At 38.4% G+C, this 23,656-nt stretch overlaps 3 protein-coding genes and 1 non-coding gene across 6 annotated transcripts; 3 read left to right on the top strand and 1 right to left on the bottom strand.

Annotated features, from left to right (window-relative positions):
• Window positions 1–1,375: 1,375 nt before the first annotated feature.
• mrs2 (magnesium transporter MRS2) lies at window positions 1,376–13,953 on the bottom strand. The gene is made up of 12 exons (XM_062423301.1): window positions 13,070–13,953; window positions 11,323–11,387; window positions 10,971–11,007; window positions 9,716–9,828; window positions 5,487–5,648; window positions 5,221–5,351; window positions 4,890–5,006; window positions 3,538–3,607; window positions 3,321–3,403; window positions 2,837–2,954; window positions 2,308–2,421; window positions 1,376–1,850 (listed from the first exon to the last, which is right to left on the bottom strand). Exons 1-12 carry the CDS (start codon window positions 13,425–13,427, stop codon window positions 1,791–1,793), a joined length of 1,428 nt encoding a protein of 475 aa, XP_062279285.1. The 5' UTR covers window positions 13,428–13,953; the 3' UTR covers window positions 1,376–1,790.
• trnar-ucg (transfer RNA arginine (anticodon UCG)) lies at window positions 4,082–4,154 on the top strand. Its single transcript has one exon. It is a non-coding gene; the product is annotated as a tRNA-Arg (tRNA).
• On the top strand, window positions 6,056–9,342 carry LOC133984058 (integrin beta-1-like). 3 transcript variants are annotated; one of them, XM_062423305.1, is made up of 7 exons: window positions 6,057–6,208; window positions 6,668–6,922; window positions 7,025–7,235; window positions 7,351–7,480; window positions 7,617–7,923; window positions 8,123–8,333; window positions 9,079–9,342. In XM_062423305.1, exons 2-6 carry the CDS (start codon window positions 6,669–6,671, stop codon window positions 8,331–8,333), a joined length of 1,113 nt encoding a protein of 370 aa, XP_062279289.1. In that variant the 5' UTR covers window positions 6,057–6,208; window position 6,668; the 3' UTR covers window positions 9,079–9,342. The 3 variants fall into 3 exon arrangements, with proteins under 3 accessions (XP_062279290.1, XP_062279289.1, XP_062279288.1); XM_062423304.1 differs by having other exon boundaries at window positions 9,076–9,342; XM_062423306.1 differs by lacking the exon at window positions 8,123–8,333 and having other exon boundaries at window positions 6,056–6,208; window positions 9,076–9,342.
• A 1,394-nt stretch (window positions 13,954–15,347) lies between the features above and the next one.
• Window positions 15,348–20,988, top strand: LOC133984057 (lipid scramblase CLPTM1L-like). The gene is made up of 17 exons (XM_062423303.1): window positions 15,348–15,548; window positions 16,108–16,199; window positions 16,581–16,758; window positions 16,884–17,011; window positions 17,811–17,889; window positions 17,994–18,111; window positions 18,410–18,504; window positions 18,952–19,036; window positions 19,124–19,224; window positions 19,300–19,359; window positions 19,473–19,523; window positions 19,630–19,712; window positions 19,999–20,033; window positions 20,127–20,182; window positions 20,324–20,368; window positions 20,550–20,683; window positions 20,922–20,988. Exons 1-17 carry the CDS (start codon window positions 15,348–15,350, stop codon window positions 20,986–20,988), a joined length of 1,608 nt encoding a protein of 535 aa, XP_062279287.1.
• Window positions 20,989–23,656: the final 2,668 nt, after the last annotated feature.

Below are 23,656 nucleotides of genomic sequence, written 5' to 3'. Positions count from 1 at the left end.
AAAAAATACCAACATATGCGACTCTGAAGAAGATGGTAGTGATTTACCTTTTGCTGACTCTAAATGTAGTACTACTTTACAGACACTTCTGTGTTGGGGAATTAAAATTAACCAGACGGCATCAAAAAATGAGAACTTACAGCAACTTCTCTAAAAAATAAAAAATAACATAGTTCCCTAAACACCAGTTTGGAAAAAAATAGTAATACATATATGACATATGACGTGCGTAAGTAGACCAAAAATATATATATATCGTCAACTTTCTACTTACACGAGTATTTTATTACAAGTCTAAATGTCGAAATACATACATTTCTGTTAAACTATCAGAATCCAATACTGGTTTTATTGTACTGTTTTTATACCGAGACTGATCACAGCGAATGAACTGCATTTTAAACAGGAGATATGATGCCCTCTGGTGCACAAAAGTCCATCACACATGAAACCATAACATTAAAAACAACCAAAAAACTCTGTATCCACTTTTTTTTTTCTGTGTACGAGGAGAGTTTACCATGAAGAAATTTTAATTTCTCTTGGACAAAAAAAAAAAGTTCCACATTTATCAAATTCATGTATTTTCATATATTTGTGGCATAGATATAACATGTTGTTTTGCATACATCAAGGAAGTCTGCACTACAGGCCATTTTTAGTTATTCTCTGTGACGTTAAATAATGAAGAAAGACAGAATACAGACACTAAACATGTATGTACTGCTTAATGTTTATCAAGTCACTTTTGGCTCAGCAAGACAAGGTCATTGGACTCCTATGTAAAAGATGAATAAGGAGGAATCTGAAAATCCTTCACTGTTTCGACTGCCATCATACTGTGAAAATATCTAGTTTTACAACTTTTTTTAGTGTAATTAGAATTTCACTCTTGTTATGTCAAAGCTGTAACTACCAAAGGTGCCTTGACGATGTTAAAACAGATAAATACCTTCGCAATACATTTTATATTTAATTTTGGTCAATTTGCAGCGATTTATTTTCCTTTTTCTAATTAATTAATTCAGGAAGGCCACTTTCTACAGACCCTTAATAAAACACAAGGAGGTGAAGAATTTGGCCAGGCGTGTCAGAAAAAATACACATCTTTGTATTAAGTGTAACCTGATGGGTTAGGGTCTGATGATCACATCAGATAAAAGACTCTTATCTGATAAATCCTTCTAGCTTTTTGAGAGCAGTCAATGTTTCATGTATCTGTTGTTTCATGTGTCATGATGATATCACAATGTTGTAATCATTGTAATTAATTACTCTGCTTACCACAGTAGGTAAATTCTTACTTAGAAACTGAGCGTGACCAAAAATGTCACACAAGAAATTACTCTTAATAAACCATAACATACTTTACACATTAATAAAGTTAACATTTATTTAAATAATTATTTTATGCTTTACAACACTTTTTTCACCAATGAAATGAGGGAATGCACAACTGCATGTAAGGTGGTTATCACATTAGTTTGGTTGTCATCTGTTTCAGGTCCACTGCTGCAACTTGCATGAACCCACTTCTCTAAAACCAGTGAAGACAGAGCAATATTCTGTGCCCACATGTTTAATCCTCACTATATACACAAGGACATCCAATCAAATATCTAATATATGATCCCAACATAAACTGTAACAGGACACAGAAAAATATATTGCACAGTGGTCTTCAGACATTTGTATGCAACCTTCGGAGGTCTGGGATGATAAAACAATCATCTTTTAAGCTGCAGAGTCTGTAGGAGGTCTGTGGCATTTTACAGAGCAGAGGTACAACATCATCTGATTCCAGCCTTGGCGTCTGATGCTTTCAGATTTCTCTTCCAGACTGGAGGGATCTGTATCACAAACAGGAGAAATTATTTTGTAACAACTCATTCCACTGGTATTAGCACACTTCATCAAGTTCAGAAATGTATAATAGTAAATTGGGTGGTGAGGTGTGGTCTAACATGTACAGATGCACATATAGAGAGTGACAATTTTTTTAATGTATTTTAAATATCTAGTTTTGGGTAGATATATGGATAAGAAACAAAGGAAGAGGGGTGCCATGACATCCAAAAAAAGGGTCCTTGACTGGAGTCGAACTAGGGACATTGCAGACATTATATGGCATGTGCTGTCTACCAGGGCACATCAAGACAGAAGATTTTTATGCATCATGAGGCGCCATAGTGACATAATTTTACACATGGAGCTGTACAGGTACACACTATTATATTAAGCATCTAATGAAAATCAAAAAATGGTGAGAGGTCAGTGTCTGTGTGTGTGTGTGTGTGTGTGTATTACTGGTGGGGGCACTGAAGGCTCTAGATGTCGCCCAAGAAATGACAGAAGTCGTCTCCATATCAGCCCGCTGCCCAAGAACATGAAGCCTGTTACCAGCCAGAAAACACGAGTGTCCTGGTAATAAACACAAACAGGCAAACATTTTAAATACTGTATGTGGGTAAAAAAATTACAAAAGGTACAGTATGCACTTATGGGCTCAAAATAAATAAATATACATAAGACAACTGAATGTGTGGGAAAAACATACAGACTACACATCCACACACAAACTGAAGTGGCGAAACCCAGAAAACTTTGAAATTCACCTTATTTATCAACAATTCTATTTAAAATCAGTTACTTTTTATGCAAAATAGCAATATAATGATAAATCCCTGATTCCAAAGATTGTTAATTTGATCAGACTTTACAGTCCAAAACACAGAGACCTGCAATAATATAAAATTAAGACAAGTAAGAAAAACGTTGTATCTGTAAAGTTGTAAACAGCATAAAGAACTGTGATATAATTTTTTAGCTGTCTCACCTCTTCAAAGGACGACTCCAAATTCATTCCAAAGGCCACACCTATCAGACCGAACAGGGAGAGGGAGAAGGTTCCCATCGTCAGCTGCAGACTCAGACGCATCATCACATTACGATGGCTAGAATAAAGCAGACAGAACAATGCATGTCATTTCAATAGGACTATGTCTTCTATTGGTTAGCTTAAGTATTATCTTAAAATCTTTTGCAGGTTCAGAGCAGGAAAGAAGAGAATATTTGTATAACAAATACACAAATTGTACATTACAATATTATCAAAGTAGTTTCCAACTTAATCTGATAAACAGTAAGAAAACATTAAAAACATGGCAATTTTAATGGTTTTGAACTGTCCAAATGTTTTACAACAAATGCATTGTGTTACTTTAATATGACTAAATGTTCAATTTAAAATGACAGCTGCACTTAGTCTGAATAATCATGTTGTTCAGAGTGTGTCCCTATTCAAAAAGTGGTGTGTGTACCTGTCCAGATTGATAAAGATGACACTCTCAGAGTCATCTATCAGGTCTTTAAGCTCTCTGGCATTGTTCCCCAACTCCTCAGCCTGTATGAAGCAGTTGCAATGTGAATCAGGGTATTCAGTTTGTTACAATCTGCAGCCTCACAACTAGATGCCACTAGATCCTACACATTGCACCTTTAAAGCTGATCTCTGAGATTTTAGAAAAGAAGCATCACCTGCATATAGCAATTCTCCAATAACAGTTCCATCTCTTCAGCGTGGTCAATACCCAAACTGCTCTCCTCACTAGAAAGACAGACAAATATTTACAGGCACATAAAAATATAAAATATTCTAAGTTTAAAATATTTAATGTAAAACTCTTCTTTTACTAATAATATGTCAATAAAACCATGAAACTGATATGGTGAACACTAATTTTGCATTTGGGGGGGTGGGGGTGGGGGTGGGGTTGGGGGGTGGGGGTGGGGGGTGGGGGGTGGGGGGGGGGGGGCTTGAAGAGACAGAAGCTAAAATGGCCTGTTTCAGACAGAGGCTGAACGGAGGACCAGTATAAAATATATAAGGACGTTTTTGAACTGCAAATAACGCAAAGATATTCAAATATAGCCACTGATTAAGAATATAGATTTTGATAACATGTATAAACTTCCCAATTCATCCAGAATAAAGCATCTTTACTCTTAACCTTTGATCTTACTCAAGTCTGCAAACAGCCTGAAGCAGCCATGAACAATACATTACCTCTAATCCTTATCTGACCGCGTGGCCTAATGGATAAGGCGTCTGACTTCGAATCAGAAGATTGAGGGTTCGAGTCCCTTCGTGGTCGCAAAAAACTTTTTTTTTTTTTTTGTTAAAGTTTCCCATATGGAAACCATGTGGTCCTGCAGACAAACTTAACACTGTTTTTCCTAATTTTGTGAGAATTGCTTAAAGAAATGATTTTGAACCAATGACATTTCAGATGTCCCTATAGAAACGCATGCAAATCTGCAATTCTTTGTCTGTGAAGGACTTTTCAGTGAACACTTTTTTTTCCATGCATATCCCATATAACATATATAAAACATTAAATATTTTTTATTTGGTATATACACAATGCTCTATGGTCGTTTACCTATTTTTGTTACCTTTGTTAAAAGTTCAAATCTAGTTTGTGTCAATGAGAAGTTTTACCACTTCCATGCTTTTTCCTTTTGTATTTGCAGTGGGATCTGTGGGACCCCAAATAATTAGGAGGGATTAAAGCCAATTTTGATAAAACACAGGGCTATTTTAACTTGAATCCAGCTGTATCCTAACCCCAACCAGTTGTTTCTGGGATTTGTTTTGCATTTGAATGGAAACCCCCACCATTTATCTCTGCCTAACCCTTCCCCCAACCAATGGGGACAACAGTACACAAAAACACTCCTTGAAGGTAAAGGAAACACTATTGAAAGGGGAAAAATACTTTGACACCGGACTTCATTTCTTATACCACTGACTGTGACTTTAAATGAGTGTTCAAGAGAACTGCTTTAGGCATTTATGTATAGCATGAATGAATGCATGTGTAACATACAAAACTCTTGGGTCTGTCCATTTGGTAAGACAGAGCTCTTCAATGATCTCGTCCTCATCCAGAATCTTCAGCAAGGAGTCCTTAAAAACTTTAATGTCTGTCTCCAACTCTGATAAACTGTCAGAGACAAGAGACAAGAGACAAGAGGAGGACTGAGAGAGACAGACAAAGTGTTCTAATATGTGAATATCCAGAAGTGTGACAGTGTCATGTTCATATAAGGTATAGAGTGACGTAATGCGTTGTAATGCTGTCTGCCCTCATTCATAAAAGCTTTTTTACATACTAATTTCTACCGTGTGTCATGATATAACGGCGTTGTGTGTTTTACCTCTTGCTGTTCTGCAGCAGTATATGCAGTTTACTTCTATCAGCAGAAAGGATTTTAGGATCCACAAGGGATTCCAATATGTCCAATATTATTGGTTCAACTTCATTCAGCTTGGCTTGAAGAGTGTTTACCTGGTGACACAAATACACATAAACATATGCTTTACCTTATCTTGGAGCACAGCCTCAAATCTCACAGGATGGTGTATATGGGTTAAACATTAACATGCTTAAACATACAAACAGTATTTTTCCAATCTGTGCTACCTTGTACTGCAGTATGGCCTCCAGTGCTCTGAACTCAAAGGGCAGCGAGTGTGTCTGCGATGTTAGCTGTGGGGGAAGCTCCAGCACCAACCAACGTTCTAATCCCATACCACGAAAATCCAGCACCAAAAGACACTGCGGGGTCACGATGGCTTTCAAAGACTATGGAGAGACGGAGGGATGAGTGGGGAGAGTAGCCTACTTTAAAAACACTAATGATTTATGTACATCTTCCTTCAGGCTTTCAGGCAATTTGTGAAAGACTGCCTTGTTTTAAAAGTGACTCAAAGTGAATTGAAATTGAAATGAAATTATCTTATTTCTTTAGCAATTGATGAATTGATTTTTATTAATAGGTTTTTTTGCCTGACATGTATGTGAACGTGTCAGTGTGGCTGTACATGTCCAATTGTTTTGGAAAGTCTGCAGGCGCAACAGTTGACTCTGATCTGTAAATATTTGAGGTGATAGATCTGATCAATGAAAAGTTCTGGTTGCAAAATTGAGAAAACTGATTGGTTAGCAGCAAACAGCTAGCTTTATTTTTATAAGCACACAGTTGACTTTAAAAATAGCCACACCAATCAGGAGCCCCAAATGATCAAAGTGCACATCCTTGGCCTCAAGCAGTCAATATGACTGAAGTTTGTCAGCGTGTACAGTCTGTAGAGGTAGATAGCCTCAAGCAGCAGCTACAACACAGGAAGCTTTCAGAACCTCAGGTAATGTAACAGCGCTGCACTATACTTGAGTTTGACCTGTTAATTTATTTTGCACATTGTTAACACTGGAAACAGAGAGATAAGAAGCTGTTATACACAAAGCAAACTACACAAGAAGTTAGTATAGTTTCAGAGAGAAACATCATTTTTTATAGCTTTTATACTTCAGGAAATATATATTAGTATGTTTTATACTACAGCTTCTTGTACAGCACAACTCAATGTGCTCCCAGTGGAGGACAGAGCATGTCAATTCAATTAATTACAGTTTATAGGATTTTACAGTTGATTTTAAGTTTAAGACAGGTAAGAATATCTTTCTGTATGCTGAACCATGGAATGTAATACTTTACCTCCATTATTTATGGAGGCATGTTTATCATATCCAACTGTATTTCTTTTCATTAAAACTGATAGTTGACTCAGTTGACAAATGCTAATGCTTCATTGCAACTGCAGGATGGCTGTGAAGCTGCTCTGTCTCTGTCTACTGCTGGCTTTACTTTGTCTGAGCTGGGCTAAAAAACAAACATGTCGGACATCCGCCTCCAACTGTAATGAGTGCATCCAGTCCGGCCCGGAGTGCGCTTGGTGCGACACCCCTAATGCTCATACTCACTGTCATACTTTGAGGGGGCTCCAGAGACAAGGCTGTCCTGAACACCACATATACAACCCTCAGGGTGGGGTGCAGGTTGTTAGGAATGACAGCAGGTAAGTGTTCTAGTTTAAAGATCTCTCTTTGGAAGTTTGTACAAGACTACGGTCACCTCTAAGATATTCTTTTTCTTTCCAATCATTACTGAACGTCTGTAGCACCGAGCCAGTAGGTGCACAGGCTCTGCTCCTCCAGCCCCAGGAGTTGTCCCTCCGTTTGAGGCCAGGTGTGAGCCAGTCTTTCCCTCTCACTATCACCATGCCTACAGACCAGCCAATCACAGAGCTGACTATGGACACCAGCTCTGTGCTTCCAGTGGTGGACATCACATTTAGCAGTATCAAGGAGGGAAACCCCCTGGTCACACAGGTCAGAAAAATAAGGAACATTAGGAACAATATCCTCATATTGAGAGTAAGTTATTTCTTCTTATAAACTGCAAATAACAACAATAATAATAATTATGAAATCCTTGTTGCTCTAGGTGAGCGTGGAGGCTGCCCGGTGTCACAGTGGGAGTGACGACTCAAACCAGAACAGTACTGGGCCCTGGTCTGTTCATATCACACCCAGAGGCTTTTCACAAAGTGTGAAGTTAGAGATATCTTTGGAATGTGAGTATGACTGCACAGCTCTGCTGCAGTAAACATACAGTCAAAAATATTAGTATTACAGAAGCCCCAAAATGTGGAGAATTTGGATGTGGTAACAGAACAAAAATGTGACAAATTTTCCAACTTGTTTTCCCAGGCCAGTGTGACTGCATGAAAAGCCGTGAGGAAAACAGCCCCATCTGCTCTGGCAATGGGGCTCTGGTGTGTGGCCAGTGTGATTGCTCCAAACTGAACATAGGACAATATTGCCAGAGGGAATCTGATTATTTTCTTCCATCAAATGAAGACCGCTGTCGCTCAGGCCCGAACGCCATGGTGTGCAGTGGTAGAGGGGAGTGTGTGGACGGCTACTGTGTATGTAATGAGCGGACAAACCCAGAAGAAAGAAACACTGGACAATACTGCGAGTGCACAAACTATGACTGTCTGTACGCCAACGCCAGGTATAATATGTGAACATTATTAAGCATCGCTCAGACTTCATTCTTAGTTGCCTTAAACAGCTCTAGCTACATTACAAAGCCTTCACTATCTACATATCTTCATATTTTGTACTGAATTTCTTATGCAATACAATCTTTTAATTACATTTAATTAAGGAAATAGATTTATTTTAAAATTACAACAATTTTCATCTCAAAGAATATGTGGAGGCCAGGGGAAGTGTGACTGTGGACAGTGTGTTTGTGATGACGAATGGACAGGTGAAGACTGCACCTGCTCCATGGCCATCGCTTCCTGTATGGCAACAAACCAGCGGATTTGTAACGGGAAAGGGAACTGTCAGTGTGGGGTCTGTCAATGTCCATACCCATATGGTGGCCCAACCTGCGAGACCTGTTTTGGATGTTAGGTATGTAAGTGAATGTGAGCAGCACTCAGACTGTAGAGTGTCGGGTATTTGGGACAGGAGGGAAGAAGAACAGGCAAGAACTGGTTGCTCTCAATACAGGGTGCCACGGAAACTGATGTTGAGGACACATTTATGATTAAAGTCATTCATTAAAGTTATACACGCAACATGAAATTAGAGGACAAAGTATCTGATGCTTTATGGTTTCTACTAACATACTACACAACCCTCTTTCTGTGATCTGCAGATGAAATGATTAATTCTGAAATTCTTGTGACCAATGAAAAGAATTCATGTTCATGGACATTATTTACCTCCCAAATCTTTACATTACATGCATGCGTTTTCTTGCAAAACCCATGATAAACATGTTAATGTGTAGAATATTAACCTTGCAGGAAAATTTTAAATGTGGAAACATGTTCAGCTGTAGAATCTATTCATGCTTTATTTATTAAGTAGAATTAATTAATTAATTTAAATGTGTATCTGTCTAGGGAACATCAACCAATGCCACATATGGCAGCATTTCTAGTCAAACAAGTTTTTTCAAAGCCCAACCCTTGAATTCTGAAATAATAAAGCATGGACCAGTTGCCAGGATAGAAGTGGGGGGAAAAAAGCAAAAAACTAATTCAGACATGGAAATTGCCTCAGTTTGTCAAATTTTGCAGCAATGTCATCTTCTCTATCTAAAATGAAATGGTTAATATACGTCCTTTTGAACCGGCCCTTATGTCAGCAGGTGCGAGACAGAGTGCGGCCACCTCATTGATGATAGTGGAGACCAATGGTGATCTGCCTGAACAACTCAATCCTGTAAAACAAGGAGCTGTGACAACTTCTGCTTCTTCTACCACACTTTCTCCAACAAGACAATTGACTGTGGTGATGTCCTCTGCGTTTAGTTTTTAAGTTCCCTAAATAGTTCTAATGTTTTAATTCTGAATTCATAAACTGCCTTATTCATTTGAATTATTTTAAGTAAATAAAATCATTTACAGCTTTACGAACACTGTAATAATACCCCTTTATTACATTTTGGGCTATACATGTTTCCAGTTGTCTTTATTTTACTGCACTACCCCCTTCTCTTGGTGGCACTTGAATCGAACACTGATTGTCTCTGGCTTAAGATACAGCAGTAATGACTTCTCCATTAGCAGAGAAGATCAGTGAAGTGAGATACAGAATTATTCTCATACTGATGACCAATGAAAAATTGTTCACAAGGAATCATCATTAGTTAGGCTTAAACTTACGGTCAAAACAAGTGTTTTTTAATCAACAGCTAGATCAAAGATTATCTAGATTTGGTTGAGAGCAGAACCCTCTCATCAATCACGTATTGTGCTCATATGAGAGAGAGACGGACAGCATACCTCCATTCGTATAATGATGCAGTTGTTTCGAGCAGTGAGGCTGGTACTGTGCTGAAAGCGAAGGTCTCTGGCCTGAAGACTTAACTCCTGGCAAAGCTCGGTTTTCTTCTTCTCTGTAAGAGAAAATAGAATAAGAAGAGCAGAGACAGACGGTCATAACAACAAACATTTGGCTTTTTATAGGACATGACACTACAACAAAAGCAGATGTTATGTATCTACTGCTTTCAGGACAACAAACATAACAGAACGAGGCAGCTAACATTAGGCCTCATTCACTAAAATGTGTGCAGAAATGTTCTTACTCTCAAAATAAGTGCTTTTGCAAAATCACCTAAATGAATCACCTTGCATATGTTAGTGAATCAGAATCATTCTAAATTGACAGGCACGTCTCCACTATCTGCAATCAGCATACCGCCACGCCTCTATTTCTCTATATAAGGACATCCGCTTGGTGTATCATTAAGAGAGCCGTGTGTTGAGCAGAGAAGTTGAGTTATAAGAGATGACCCAAAAAGGTAAAAATCTGAAGAATTTTACAACAGCAGAAATTGAAATAATTGTGTCGGAGGTGGAAGTCAGAAAGGGCACACCTTACCGTAGCGTGTCCTCCTGAGTGACAATGTTAAGAAACAAACAAATAAAAAAAACAAAAAACAACAAAGTCTTGGCTGCAATAACTGAGGCGGTGAATGATGTGTCCCCCCTGAATTTCTTGTGCCTTTTGTAATTACTGAGTGCAATTCAATCAGAACAAAATTTTATTTAAATGAAAATAGCATTGCTGCTTGCAAAAGTTAATTAATTAGGCTAAGAATACAACTTGTAGGCTCGGATGATGCAACAGAAAACATTAATAAAACACTGGAACAGTTAGATCAGTCAGTTAGATCAATCTAAGATAAACCCATAAGGAAAAGTGAATTAAATCAATCAATTTGTACGCACGGTTGAAGCACAGATTTGTGTGTACACACTATTTGTGAATGAGGCCCATTGTCACATCACAGGTGAAGCTACAAGTAACACAGTAATGTGAGCAACTGTGTATGTCAAACTGTGTGTGGCTAAGATTAAAAAATGTACTCAGCAATATACTGAAAGTAATACCTACACTGTGATGAGAGTTGTCACATCACAGGACAAGAGAGATATCCAACAGAAGACCAAATGAAACAACTTTACAGCTCCAATCAACAAATAAAAGGCAGATTATCCACATATTTTATCAGATATATTGTCCAGCACTTACCAAATGTTGTCACATTTCCCTCTGGGTCAAATTTCATCTGTGAAATAAATATTACAAGAAATTGGTGTTCATACTTGTTCAATACAGTTTTGCTGTGTTTAAATGCATACAGTAACTGCTAGGTGTCTGTTAAGAGGTAAACAGTCCAGCTGATAACTTGTAAATGCTGTGAAATCAGAAATCTTGTCATTAAATACATTTTACTTAGATTTAATATTTCAAAGCAGACTTTGTGATGCACTGTGTGTCTAAAAAACATTTGGGAGTAGGATGGTCCTGAATATAAAGCACCTACTAAAGGTCAGTTACTACTGAAATGTTTTTATCTGACTGCTCTCAGTACATCTCTTACCACGACAAACATAGGAACCACACCGGAGAGAGGAGCTTCTGTCATTCTGTAGCGGATTGAGGACACTGTTCAAGGAAAAGACAAAGCTTAGCCATTTCAATGTGCCAACAGCATACAAAAGCTACAAAAAATGGCAAATTACATTTTATGTTAAAAAAAAACACACACAAAAAAACCCCAGCAGTGAAATACCAGATGCTTGTATAACATGCAATTATTTATCACTGTGATTAGCACCTTTGCATTTCAATATATCTCTATCAGGATTGAGCTTTCATACAATTTCTTTACATATGGATAATATGAAGAAGTAACAAGACAGGAATGACCTATTTAATATGACTGGAATAATATGTGGACTGGAGCCAGTGCCAGACTAAATTTTAGAGGCTGATACTGATATAAATATGTGATCGTAAAAAGAAAAAGCATGATCACGATACATGACTTATTTTCATCTCTTTACATACATAAATTACATCAAGGAACATGTTTGGTTATTATATTTTAATATTATCATATATTATATCAGTTGTTGCACAGTTGAGGAATAAACTTGTCGCTGTTTTGCAACCCTAGTGAAGATACAAGACTGTCAAAGTTGTACAACGTAAAAGCAGCAGGATCGTGTCTTTCACCAGTTGTTAGTATGTCCTTTTGTACATTATATTCTCTTTAACTTAAATATTTTTACAGCTCCACATACAGTGCTGCTTGAAACAGCCTTCAGAATTTCCTCTATTTCTGCATAAATATGACCTAAAAATGTGATCAGATTTTCAAGCAAGTCCTACAGCTAGATAGAAAGTTAATCAAATGAGTCAAAAACTTTACATTTGTTTGTTTATTGAGGAAAATTTTCCAATGTTAGATATCTTTGTGTAAGTTAAAATATGTGAACCTCTACAACGATCAATTCGTTTGAAAGAGAAATTAGAGTCAGGTGTTTCAGTCAGGGGTGGGATGACAATCAGGTGTGAGTATGAGAGGCCCTGTTTTATTTAAAGAAGATAAATCTGGGGCTGAGCTTCACAGCACAGGTTTGTGGAAGTGTGTCACGGCTTGAACAAAGCAGATTACTGTGGACCAAGACCATGTGGATAAGCCAGAGAGCTGTTGGAAAAATGAACAGAAATTTGAACTTTTTGGCTTGACTGAGAAACGCTTTGTTTGGTGATGAGCAAATGCTACATTCAAACAGAAGATCCTCATCCTATCTGTAAAACATGGTGGTAGTATATCATGGTTCGGGTCTGCTTTGCTACCTCTGAATCAGGACAGTTTGTAATCATTAATGGAGCTTTGAGTTCTGAGTTGCACCAGCAGATTCTGCAGGAAGATGTCAAAGTATCTGTCTGTGAATTTAAACTCAACAGAAAGTGGGTCATAAATAAAAGACAACCACAAATGTGCAAGTGGCACTACCAAAGAATGATTAGAGCAGAAGAAAGTGAATGTATTGGTCCCTAATCCTATATACATACTGTAACAGGACCTGAAAACAGGCATTTCATACGAAGAAACTCACCAACTCTTTCGTAAAGTGGAACGGGCTAAAATTCCTCCTCAATCTGATCATATGTGCAGAAATAGAGGAAATTCTAAAGGGTTCACAAACTTTCAGGAAGCACAGTATTTTTATTGTACATTACATTTGATTGTGCTCATAGTTACTTCATATTGCGTATATCTGGATTGGCAAAAAACCCATTTCTAATCCTGATAACTAACCATCTCTCATTCTTACCAGGCAGCGCTGTGCCCCCTTGCAGCAGATTCTTTGTTCTCACAGGAGCAGACTGATATCTTCTGAGCTGACATCTGGACTCGGGCAGTGTTTGAGAGCAGTTTAGTGAGTTTGAAACAACGTGGCTGTAGCTCCTGCTGTTCAGTCCCAGCTTCCTGTTTCCAAGTGGCACACTGTACTTCAGAGGATAGAGCACTGGTCGAGCACTGCAAAGGATCAGGGCCCGATACACATCCACACTTGAGGAGAGAGGACCAACAGAACTTAAAAGGCGCTTTGGATGCAAGTTTCCACTTAATGGGAGATATGTCCTTGTGCAGTTCATGCAGCCAGCCAGCAGCATCCTGTGTAGCTTCATCTTCACCCAGGCTGTCACTCAGCACAGGCCAGGAAGGAAAGATTCAGCCTCCATTTGAAATGAAAAAAGAGGAATAACGATGTGGTTTAAAAAAATGTGGAAGTGTCTAGAATACGTGTCACCTCATTCAGGGTGTTTTCAATACCCTCCAGATGTGTGTCAAGTTTGTTTGTAGAGGACACGGTCCACGATCCACGGGAACAACAGGTCTATAGTGTCAGGTAACAGTTAAGGTCTGAGTAAATATTAATTATAGCCAATAATGCCAGCGTCAGTCGACTCCTGTTAGCTCATAATCTGACTTTCTATGCTATGTTATGCTAGTTATATTAGCTGCTAGCATAAGAGGCAGCCTCTGCTCTTTAGTTTGTTTAAAGTTAGCAGTGACAGTGAACGAAGATACAAGAAAGTCAAACCTGCAGGCAACTACAAACTGTCCTTAATCCACGAAAAAGCTTTGTGTTTGTTTTTTTAGTCCATAAAGCACACTTGTCATTACAGCATGATGGAGAAAGTCTGCATTCATGAGGAGGACAGCATGAAGAACACTGCCCGTCATGCACCGCGGTGACTGCTGCCAAAGATCGTCTCTGAAGGAAGAAACCCACTCATGTGCTAATGTTGACATTAGCGTAGGTTCTTCTACTTTGTGTTTTTAATGGTATCTTTTAAGCGCATTACCGCCACCTTCTGGGAGTATGGAGAACAACAAATTCTAAACAACCACTAAATTATCCTGTATGTTGGAGCTGTTTGTTCTTGTTAGTTTTAATAAACGTTAATTTATGTTTTTTTTTTGCGCTTTGTTCTGAAGAACATAGCTTAGTTTTATTATAGCCTAATATTATTTTAGTTAGTTCAGGTACTAGTTCATGCTTTTGTTTTGAGGGCACAGAGGTGAATTTATTTCTATAGGTAGATGGGTATGGGACCAGCAGGCACTGGGAACGGCATATGGTTTTATACCAGGGCAAAAGAGGTGGAAGATGTCATTGTTCTGTGTTTGTTTGCTTGCAAAATGGTAAATAAGCCAAAAGAAACGTCATGCTTGCCTGGATAATGCACTTTTTTTTTTTTTTTTTACCCTGTGTAAGATTCATTCCTGAGGTGCCTCAGTGGCTATTTGAGGTTTTTTTTTAATTATTATTTTTCAAGTTAAGGAAAAATTGCCACTACGCTGTATTTTTGTTTGTCATTAATTTTTATAGTAGTAATTAGTGTACAATCAATCAAAAGTACTGCTATTTGGTCAAGTCGGCACACAGCAGATTATAGTTTGTATTAGGTACGGGTTTTATGTGATTTGAATTATATCCATCCACTTACAACAGGTGCACGTTAAGCAATTGAAGTGAAGGAATGCTATCTGCCTTCCTTTTAGATAAGTTGCAGGTCTTAATATTATAGGGTGATACTGATGCTGTTTTCTTTTTTCTGGCGTGGCAGCAATTACGCTTCCTTAAAATAACCCTCTGGTCCCAGGACTCAGAGTAACTCAACAACTGATCCCAATATAACATAGTAGTCTAAGTGGGAGAGGGGAAGTAAAGACTGATATTACAGCACTCAAAGAAAAGTAGGAGAAATTAGAGGAAACAAAAGAACTGCACTGTCCTCCTGGACAAAAAAACTAATTAAATAAAGTGAGGAGAATATGGCTGTTGTGTGTCTGCTTAATAACATTTTGTGGCTCACGAGTTTAGATTCGATTGGTTTAAAACACAGTGCGTCTGCGCAGCCGCGACAGCAGCATCCCACAGCTGGATGCAGATTACCGGAAGGATACTGCGGCCGGGGAGGAAGCGTAACAGCTGGATTGTGTAGATGCCGACCTTAAGCCGCTCCGGACTTCAACTAACCAAGTCCACTTTTATTGCGTTTGTTAGCTGTTTATATTCTAGCATCAGTATATAACCTGCCATGTTCCCATCGTGCTTGTCCAAGCCGGCGGACGGCAGCGCTAAGAGGAGCTCCATCGGTAAACTGCTGCTCGGGGTGTTTGTGGTTTATATGCTCCACACCGCCTGGCTGCTGTACGGCTTTCTCAACACCAAACCCTGTGATCGAGGCAGAGGAGAACAATGCATCAATTCCTATATAACTGCAAGACCCAGACTACAGGTGAGCACAGGCCCTGTTTCTTTACTATTTTAGCAAATGGACAAATCAGGGACTCGGTGAGATCCAGTTCATGACAGCATGGGCCTGAAAATGTACCTGAGAGTAACTCAAGCCACTGCCTCTGCTTTTTCACTATGATTGCTCATGAATCCAGGGGAATTAAAAATAATGGGTTTTGGTTTTAGTTTTTTTTTATTAATGAAATGAGTTGTGTGGGACATTATTTAAAAATAGAAAGACACTATAGTGTGTACGTTGAGTCTCTGGGATGCTTTTTCTGATTTACATGATGGAGAAAATCCCCACACACATTTATAATCCTGAACATGACGGTCTAGCTGTAGGATTTATTTATCCAGACCGCTACAATACCGCACCATCATCACAATGATCTCTTCACAGAAATCATTAGTAAAAATAAGAAAGTTCGGCCCAAGAGAGAGATGACACAATTACACATACGGTACACCATTACTGCATCTGTATCTTTTTTAAAATGGAAGGATTGCTTTCAATCTCCTCTAATCACTCTTCTTCTCTTCTGCTTCATTTTATCCAGCTGAGTGTCTTCACCTGCCTCGTGCCAGACAACAGCCAGCTCAACCTCGCTGTGAAAATAGACCCATTCGACCCACACTCTACATTTGAGCGGTGGGTTTGACATGTGGATGTTACAACCATACACGTTTTTATCAGTCAATTCCTCCTCGTTTCAACTAACACAGTAGAAGAAACACAGTGGTAGTAACTTGATTGTTTCAATATAGAAATCATAGAAATAAATAGGCCTCATTGTAGTGACTGCAAACAGAAGATAAGGACTATCGACTAGTGTTTGAAAGGAGTAAAAGAGGACTGTAAATCTTCTACACTGTAGATACAGAGTCAAGATATATTTTATAACTTCTGTCCTAACACCAACTGCACATGGTGATCATTAGTAAATATATATTAAAAGCTTACATGCCTATTTGCCTATCTCTGTTTGGCAGACTGGCTGATTTAACTCCCTGTCTCTCTCTTTGTCCGCAGGCAGGTGAACGTCCCTCTGCCGGAGGAGACTCGAGCTAATGGCACTCTGTATGCAGTCGTGTACGTTCACAAGGCCGGTGTTTCACCTTTAGAGGACAGCAGAGAGGTCCACTATGCAGCTCAGCTCACCATCTACATCACTCCCACACACAGAGAGGGGCAGAGAGACACGCAGAAGGTGAAATGTAACTCAATAGCTATCAGAGGGCTTCATATTTCAACTGCCATGTTACCTTTGCAGTACATTTGGACATGTGCGTAATCCAAACGAGTTTGTGGCCTTGTTATTTTTGGCTCCATCAGAGGTCGAGCTCCCGATCAGAGAAATATGTATCCCACTGGAGACCCCATCTGTCAATCAATATGATGTCAGAGGACTTCACCTTCAACAAGGCGGGGCTTCCCAGTGATGTGCGGCGCTATATGAGAGTGTAAGTGCTGCTTGTCATGATATTTAGTGCAGTAAAGTGAGAATACCAAGTAGACTCAAATATTTTATTCTCTATTTGAACATAGAAAATAAAATATGCTAATGATTTTCTTGTACAGTGTAATAACAGAATAAGCAACTTCCAATCTTGAGAAAAACTTTTAGTTCAGGACCTTCTTTATCCTCCTCCTTCTTCATCTACTCTATCTGTATTCCCTGTACCATACACACTGTATATATACTGTATATACCATATATATATATATATATATATATATATATATATATATATATATATATATATATATATAAGTGGCTCTAAACCTTTTCATCTTCTGACCTCTTAAAACAATTTATTACAATGAACTATTTTCCGCTCCTTGTTACATGTCGTTAATGTCCACAAGAGTGAATTACTTATATCATACTAAATTATTTATATCATTATTAGAGGTTAGATGTGGTAAAATGCAGCAAAAAAAAGAAAAATAATATATTTTTTGTGGCAGAAGATTTTTTTTCCTGCTTTGATGTGCCATTTATTATCTCACGACTCCTAAGATATACCTTGTGACCCCTTTGAGGTGTCCTAACCCCCAAGTTGAAAACCAACATGATTGCTGCTCTGTAGAAATAAATTGGAGGGTTAGCAATGCGATCTGGATCAAAAGGAGAGAAAAAAAACACAGTCACATCTCTCAAAAAAAAGACTCATTACTCACTTCAGTCCGTGAATAGGGAATTTGCCCTGAGCCAACATGTCTGTTTAAATGAAACTTTCCTCCTGTTTCTTCTTCCAGTTCTCAGGATGGCAGACAGATGATGTATCTTCCTCTGCTGCTGGTGAACGAGCTCAGCTTCAGAGTCAGAGATCTCATGGTAAAATGCTTTAAAACCATGCTCATTAATTACTGCATTTTGAATTAAATAACAATGATCGTACATTTATTTACCTATCTATCCATCCATCAATCCATACACAGGAGATCAGCAGCAGCACCGTCCAGCTCCCTCTGACTGTGTCTTATGAGGGAATCTCTTTAAGAAGTTTCAGATTTTGGGTCCATTTACAGGATGTGGTTTATTCTCTGCGACAGTTTGGTGAGTTAATGAGATAACGGGTATCGTGTCATGTGAAGATTTGGTGAAATATCATTTTAAGAACATTAAATGGGTTTGGAGTCCTCTTGCAAGATGTTGTCTCCAGTCTGCAACATTTTGGTGTATTGAAACGTCCTGTTTTGTAGTAGTTTTGGGGCCAAGAGATAACTGCTTTTCAGTCACCAAAATCAGATATTAATACATTATATATTACAGTACATTTTTCTTTTATTTGGATATAAGCTTTTAAGTCTTTTGTGTCACATAACGAGGAGATCATTCTTGTTTGTCTATCTAGGCTTCACTGAAGAAAACATAGATGAGATTAAAGAAACTCTGGTTGGCTCCAACCTTTACCTGTTAGTGCTGACTGCACTCATCACAGCTCTGCAAGTAAGACCATACAACACCACATATTTTAGCATACAGTACAAATTAGAAGGCACCTGGTACGTAGTATTGTGAATTATTTTTTGAATCATTATCTATGTTTAATACCAAGTAATACAGTGTGTCATGTGGGTAGAGCTGCAATAATTAATCAATTACTTTTTAAGAAAATAATGTACAAAGTCTTGGATTGTAGTTTCTCAAATTGATACTAAACTAAATATTCTTGGGTTGTGGACTGTCGTATTGAGCTTGGGGATAGACATCTTTAACCATTTTTGGAACATTTTATAGCTCATCGACCACCAGCATTGAGAAAATTGATTGACAGATTAATCAACAATAAAAATAATCCTACATCAGCTCTAGATTTAGGCACAGTGGTGTTTATATTACAAATCACAGTTTGTAAAATGACGTTGAATCAAGTTGTTTTTTGTTCTGCTGCAGCTCATCTGTGAATTCCTGGCTCTGAAAAATGATATCAGCTCATGGAGAAAAAAGAAGAGCATGTCAGGAATGTCCAGGAAGTCAGGTCAGAAATGATCCTAATAATATTCATCAAATTATATGAGCCTTCTCTTTCACGATGTGCAAATTAATCATGCTCTTCTGTTTCTAGTTCTTTGGCGGAGTCTCAGTACTTTGCTGATTTTCGTCCATCTGTTAGAGGAGACCAGTCTCCTGGTGCTGCTTCCTGTCGGGCTGGGGGCATGTGTAGAGGTATTTATCATGACATCAGAAGTGATATCTAGCGGTCATTGATTGGTTTTACCTCTTGATCTGTCATCTTGTCAGGTATGGAAGTTGTTTAAAGTGTTTAAGATCAACGTGCAGTGGAAAAGCTCCAAGCTCCATGTGAGTATTTACCTATCCATGTTCAATGTAGTTTCAGACAAACGTGTTTAGATAAAAATTTGTGTTGTTGTTGTTTTTAAAAATCTATGACGGTGTCTTCTGTCACTGTACAGGTAAACAAACTGGATGAAGAAGAAAGAAAGACAGTTGAATATGACACAAAGGTGCTAGTGTGTTCCTATCTGCATCCTCCACCTCTCTACCAGCTCTGATTTTTAAATTCTGCTCTAGGCTTTGTTTTATTTTAATATTTTGTCTGTGTCTCCCCAGGCGTCCAGATACTTGTCCTACTTGGTCTATCCTCTGTGTATCAGTGGAGCTATTTTCTCCCTGGCCTACTTACGTCAAAAGAGGTGAGCTCATAACTGACTTCAGCTGTTTGCTTTGACATGTGTATTTTGACATAACCTTTACTGTTTTACATCAAGTAGCACTAAAATCTCCACCTGTGATGGAGTGTTTAAGGCAGTCAGATTCAAATCCCAACTGAATAGTTTTGAGTTATTCTTTTTTTTTTTACTCACACTTTTCTATCTTTTCTCTCTCTCTCTTTCTACCCTGAATAATATGATATTAATTAGAAAACTTAACTCAGGCACCAAATATACACTTCTAATTATTAAGATACTTTGTTGACAGTTACTTCTCCTGGATGATCAACAGCCTGGTGACTGGTGAGTTAACTTGGATTAAGGTGAAACCTTCACTTCTATATAACCTATAATGAGCTTTATTGACACTGTAACTCTTCTCCTCTCTTCTCTCAGGAGTGTATGCCCTTGGCTTCCTGTCTATGGCCCCGCAGCTCTACATCAACCACAAGGTCCGTCCTACAACTAAAACAAAGATCCCGGCCTTTAATAATGTATTACTTATCAGATTATGTGATTACAGTGCTGAGAGAAAGGAAATGAGTCAAATATTGTTTCTTTACTCACTGTGCTTCTCCACTCGTCTCTATCAGTTGAAGTCTGTGAGCCACCTGCAGGGGACAGTGTTGATGTACAGAGTGAGTACAGTCATTTCTCTGCTTTATTCACAGACAACCTCTATGTTGTTTCCAGGTTGCATGTTGTTCACTCTTTGTTTTACTGTGTAAGACATTCAATTATTAGATATTATTCAAAGAATGATCTTAATCGGAATTTAACAGTGATCCTATTTTGAGTTACCTCTCTTTTCTCCACCAGGGAGTAAACACCCTGATTTCAGATCTGTGCTCCTGCGCCTCCTTTTTCTCTTCTTCTGGAGCCTTCTTGTCATCTCATCAACTCTCCTGCTTCAGAGACGAGCTCCTCTTCTTCCTATACCTCTACCAGCGAAGGTAGGACACCCCCACACACAATATTACAAACACGCACACACTTGCACAGAACATATATTGGAGGGACTCCAGTGCCTCCGTGCTTGACGTAATGCATCTACTTTGCTATTGCCACCCCTTGTTCTTTGACCCTTCTTTGCTGCTGCTGACAGCTTCTTTTCTTTTCACCATCCACCTGAGTGATTTTTAGCTGAAATGACAGCAACACAATCCTGTTTTCATCTTATATCTCCACCAGGCGTTACGCCCCCAGGGCCAGAAGACGAGAGTCTGGGACACACGGCAAGAAAGTAAAGACTCAGTGAGGAGAAGACGGTTAAAGAAAGCACACCAAAGCTCATGAAAGAAGAAAAGTCCAAGGCTCTCTTCTGGCAAAAAAAAAGTTTAAAAGTTGTCATTCAGATGGCTATTTAATGATGAAATTCTACACACACATTACTAGAGCATGTGAAAATAGAGCTGGGTGACGAAGGCTGTTTATGCTGCTGTGTGTGGGTTGTAATCTTGCTTTATTTAAACATGCACAAGTATTCTCTATGTTTTTATGAATTTCACCATGACATAGTCATCTGAATGAGGGCTTTTAAACAGTTTTTGCCAGAAGAGAGCCTCGGACCTTTCTTCTTTTTTGAACTTTTGTGTTCCCTACCAAAGAGCACCTTCATTACATCTGTTTGAACTTCCAAGCACTCCGGACCTTTTCTTTCTGAACACAAAAACTTGAAAAAAAACACAATGGAGAATAATTTAACCACGAAGACATGAGACAGAGACTCATGCAGGACACTCTTGTAATGTGTTGTTGCTACGGCAGCTACAGACTGATCTGAGCCGAGCTGTTCTGTTTCAGGCTCCTCACTGTGGCAGCACACGGTGCTGCAGCTTTTTGCATTGATGGAGCGGTTTACATCATTCATCTACAGACACTGTCTTCTGTACATTTCACACTGAGTTACCTTTCAAGACAGAACATGAAGACAGCATCTTGATGTATATTTGCTTTATTCTGCTCCATATGCACCAGTAAAGGGGTTATTTAAAGTGTTTCCGGGTAAAGTTTTTTAGGACGGAGCGTTCAACTTCAAGCTCAATCATATTGTTGTTAGAGTTGAGTTTCTTGACTGACTCAACTGTTTTAACAGCTGAAACACTGATTCTCCCTTTAAAATGTAATTAAAAACATAAGTACATTTTTTTTACATAACGTATGAACAGATTTATACATAGAGTATATTCTGTTTGTGCTTGGTCCATCATTTTGCTGAAGCTAAATGTTACTCATACAGACCGAAATATCCAATTTATTGTCATGGCTTCACCATCATTTAATCAATGTCTTTTATACACATTCCCCCAATATCTGGTGTCTTTGGAAACCTTGTGATCCTTACTAGAATCTCAAATAATGTCCTGAGGTGTGAACATTGCCTGGCTTGGTGACACCAGTATGTAATGTTGGACATGACCATACTGGACCAGCAGCATGAAGCACTGTTTTCTCTTCACGCAGTGAAGGTAGAGGACAATCTTGTATATCTGAACTGTCAATAGATACAGTTTAATTTGTATTTTGTCATAATATCCACCATCATGTATTACATACTGGGTATTATGCTGTTAATGTACTGTACATCTATTTAGAAAAGACTAGATCCAAGAGACACTGCAGAAATCCAAGCTAATTAACCGTTCTCTGCAGTATCCTGATGGCATGTATTTAATAAATATGCTCGCTAGTGCATCACAGACAATTAGAAAACTGTGTTACCCGCAGAGGTCATAATGATAATATCACATATTTCTCTGTTTATTGTGCTTATGCTACACTGACGTCTAATTCCTGCTTCTTTGCCGAATGACCTGCTTGAACTGGAGAATAATTGAGGAATTTAAAATATTTTTAATGACTATTATATCCTGCTTGTTAACTTTTTATAACATGGAATGTAAATTAAAAAAAATGAACTGCCTTAAAGCTTTATTTAAATTCGAACGAATCAGATACTGTGTATGCGTGTGTGATCTGATGTGCATGTGTGTATCGACATGTGCAAGGAGACAGATCAGCCCAGACAGCAGACTAACAGTTATGCTTGACTGGTTTCTGTTCAGGAAGTTTTGTACATTGCTTGCACGCTTTGCATATGTGTGTTTGTTTTGTTGTGTTTGCAATTCAGGAATAAGTAGCCTATATATCTTTGCTGTGCCCATTTAAGGTTCAGGTTTAGCCCCAGGGAATGAATATTAATCAACAGAAAATCCTCTGTTTGTCACCATGTGCTACAGCAGGTGTCAGCTGGTGGATTCCTCTGTTAACAATGGACAGATGTGAAATGACAGATATGAGGAAGACGAGACTGCCTGCAGTCATTCTCAAAATACCTTCAAAATATACTTTTTAAATAATTCCTGGGTTTATTAAAGGTAAATGATTGATCTGTCAGTGATGTTGAGGGTCAGGTACACTCTTGAGTGTCGTGTGTGTGTGTGTGTTGTAGAGTTTAGTCCTTTTTTATAATAGTTGTGTTACATATTTTCTGTCCTAAAATCCCATGTCTAAGTCTATGTGGACAATAATCCTCATTACAGTAAAGAAGACTCTTACACAAGCCCACAATTTATTCTAGAGGATTTAAAATCCTAATAAATATTGTGCTTACTTGATGATTACAACATTATGATTTATGACATATGTATTTGTTTCTTTGGCTGGAAATGTGAACAATCGTCACTTTTCATATTCTGTGTTTAGAGGTCATTGTTCAACAGAAAAGGGAGTTGCCTCCTGACTAAAGAAAAGAAAGCCAACAACACTTAACGTGCATTTGTATCACAGATTCTTGTCCTCTGTTTATCTACTGTCAATATCACAGAGCAAGGTGGTTTATGTCAGCGGCACCGCACATTCTGAGATTGACAGAAGATAAATAAAGAAGTATCTGTGAAACCAAAGCAAGATCGAGGAATGTCCTG

Source organism: Scomber scombrus, chromosome 7 (genome assembly GCF_963691925.1).
Source record: "Scomber scombrus chromosome 7, fScoSco1.1, whole genome shotgun sequence".
Classification (NCBI taxonomy): domain Eukaryota; kingdom Metazoa; phylum Chordata; class Actinopteri; order Scombriformes; family Scombridae; genus Scomber; species Scomber scombrus.
The sequence above is the reverse complement of the archived record's forward strand: the minus strand, read 5'-3'. Positions and strand labels throughout refer to the sequence as shown.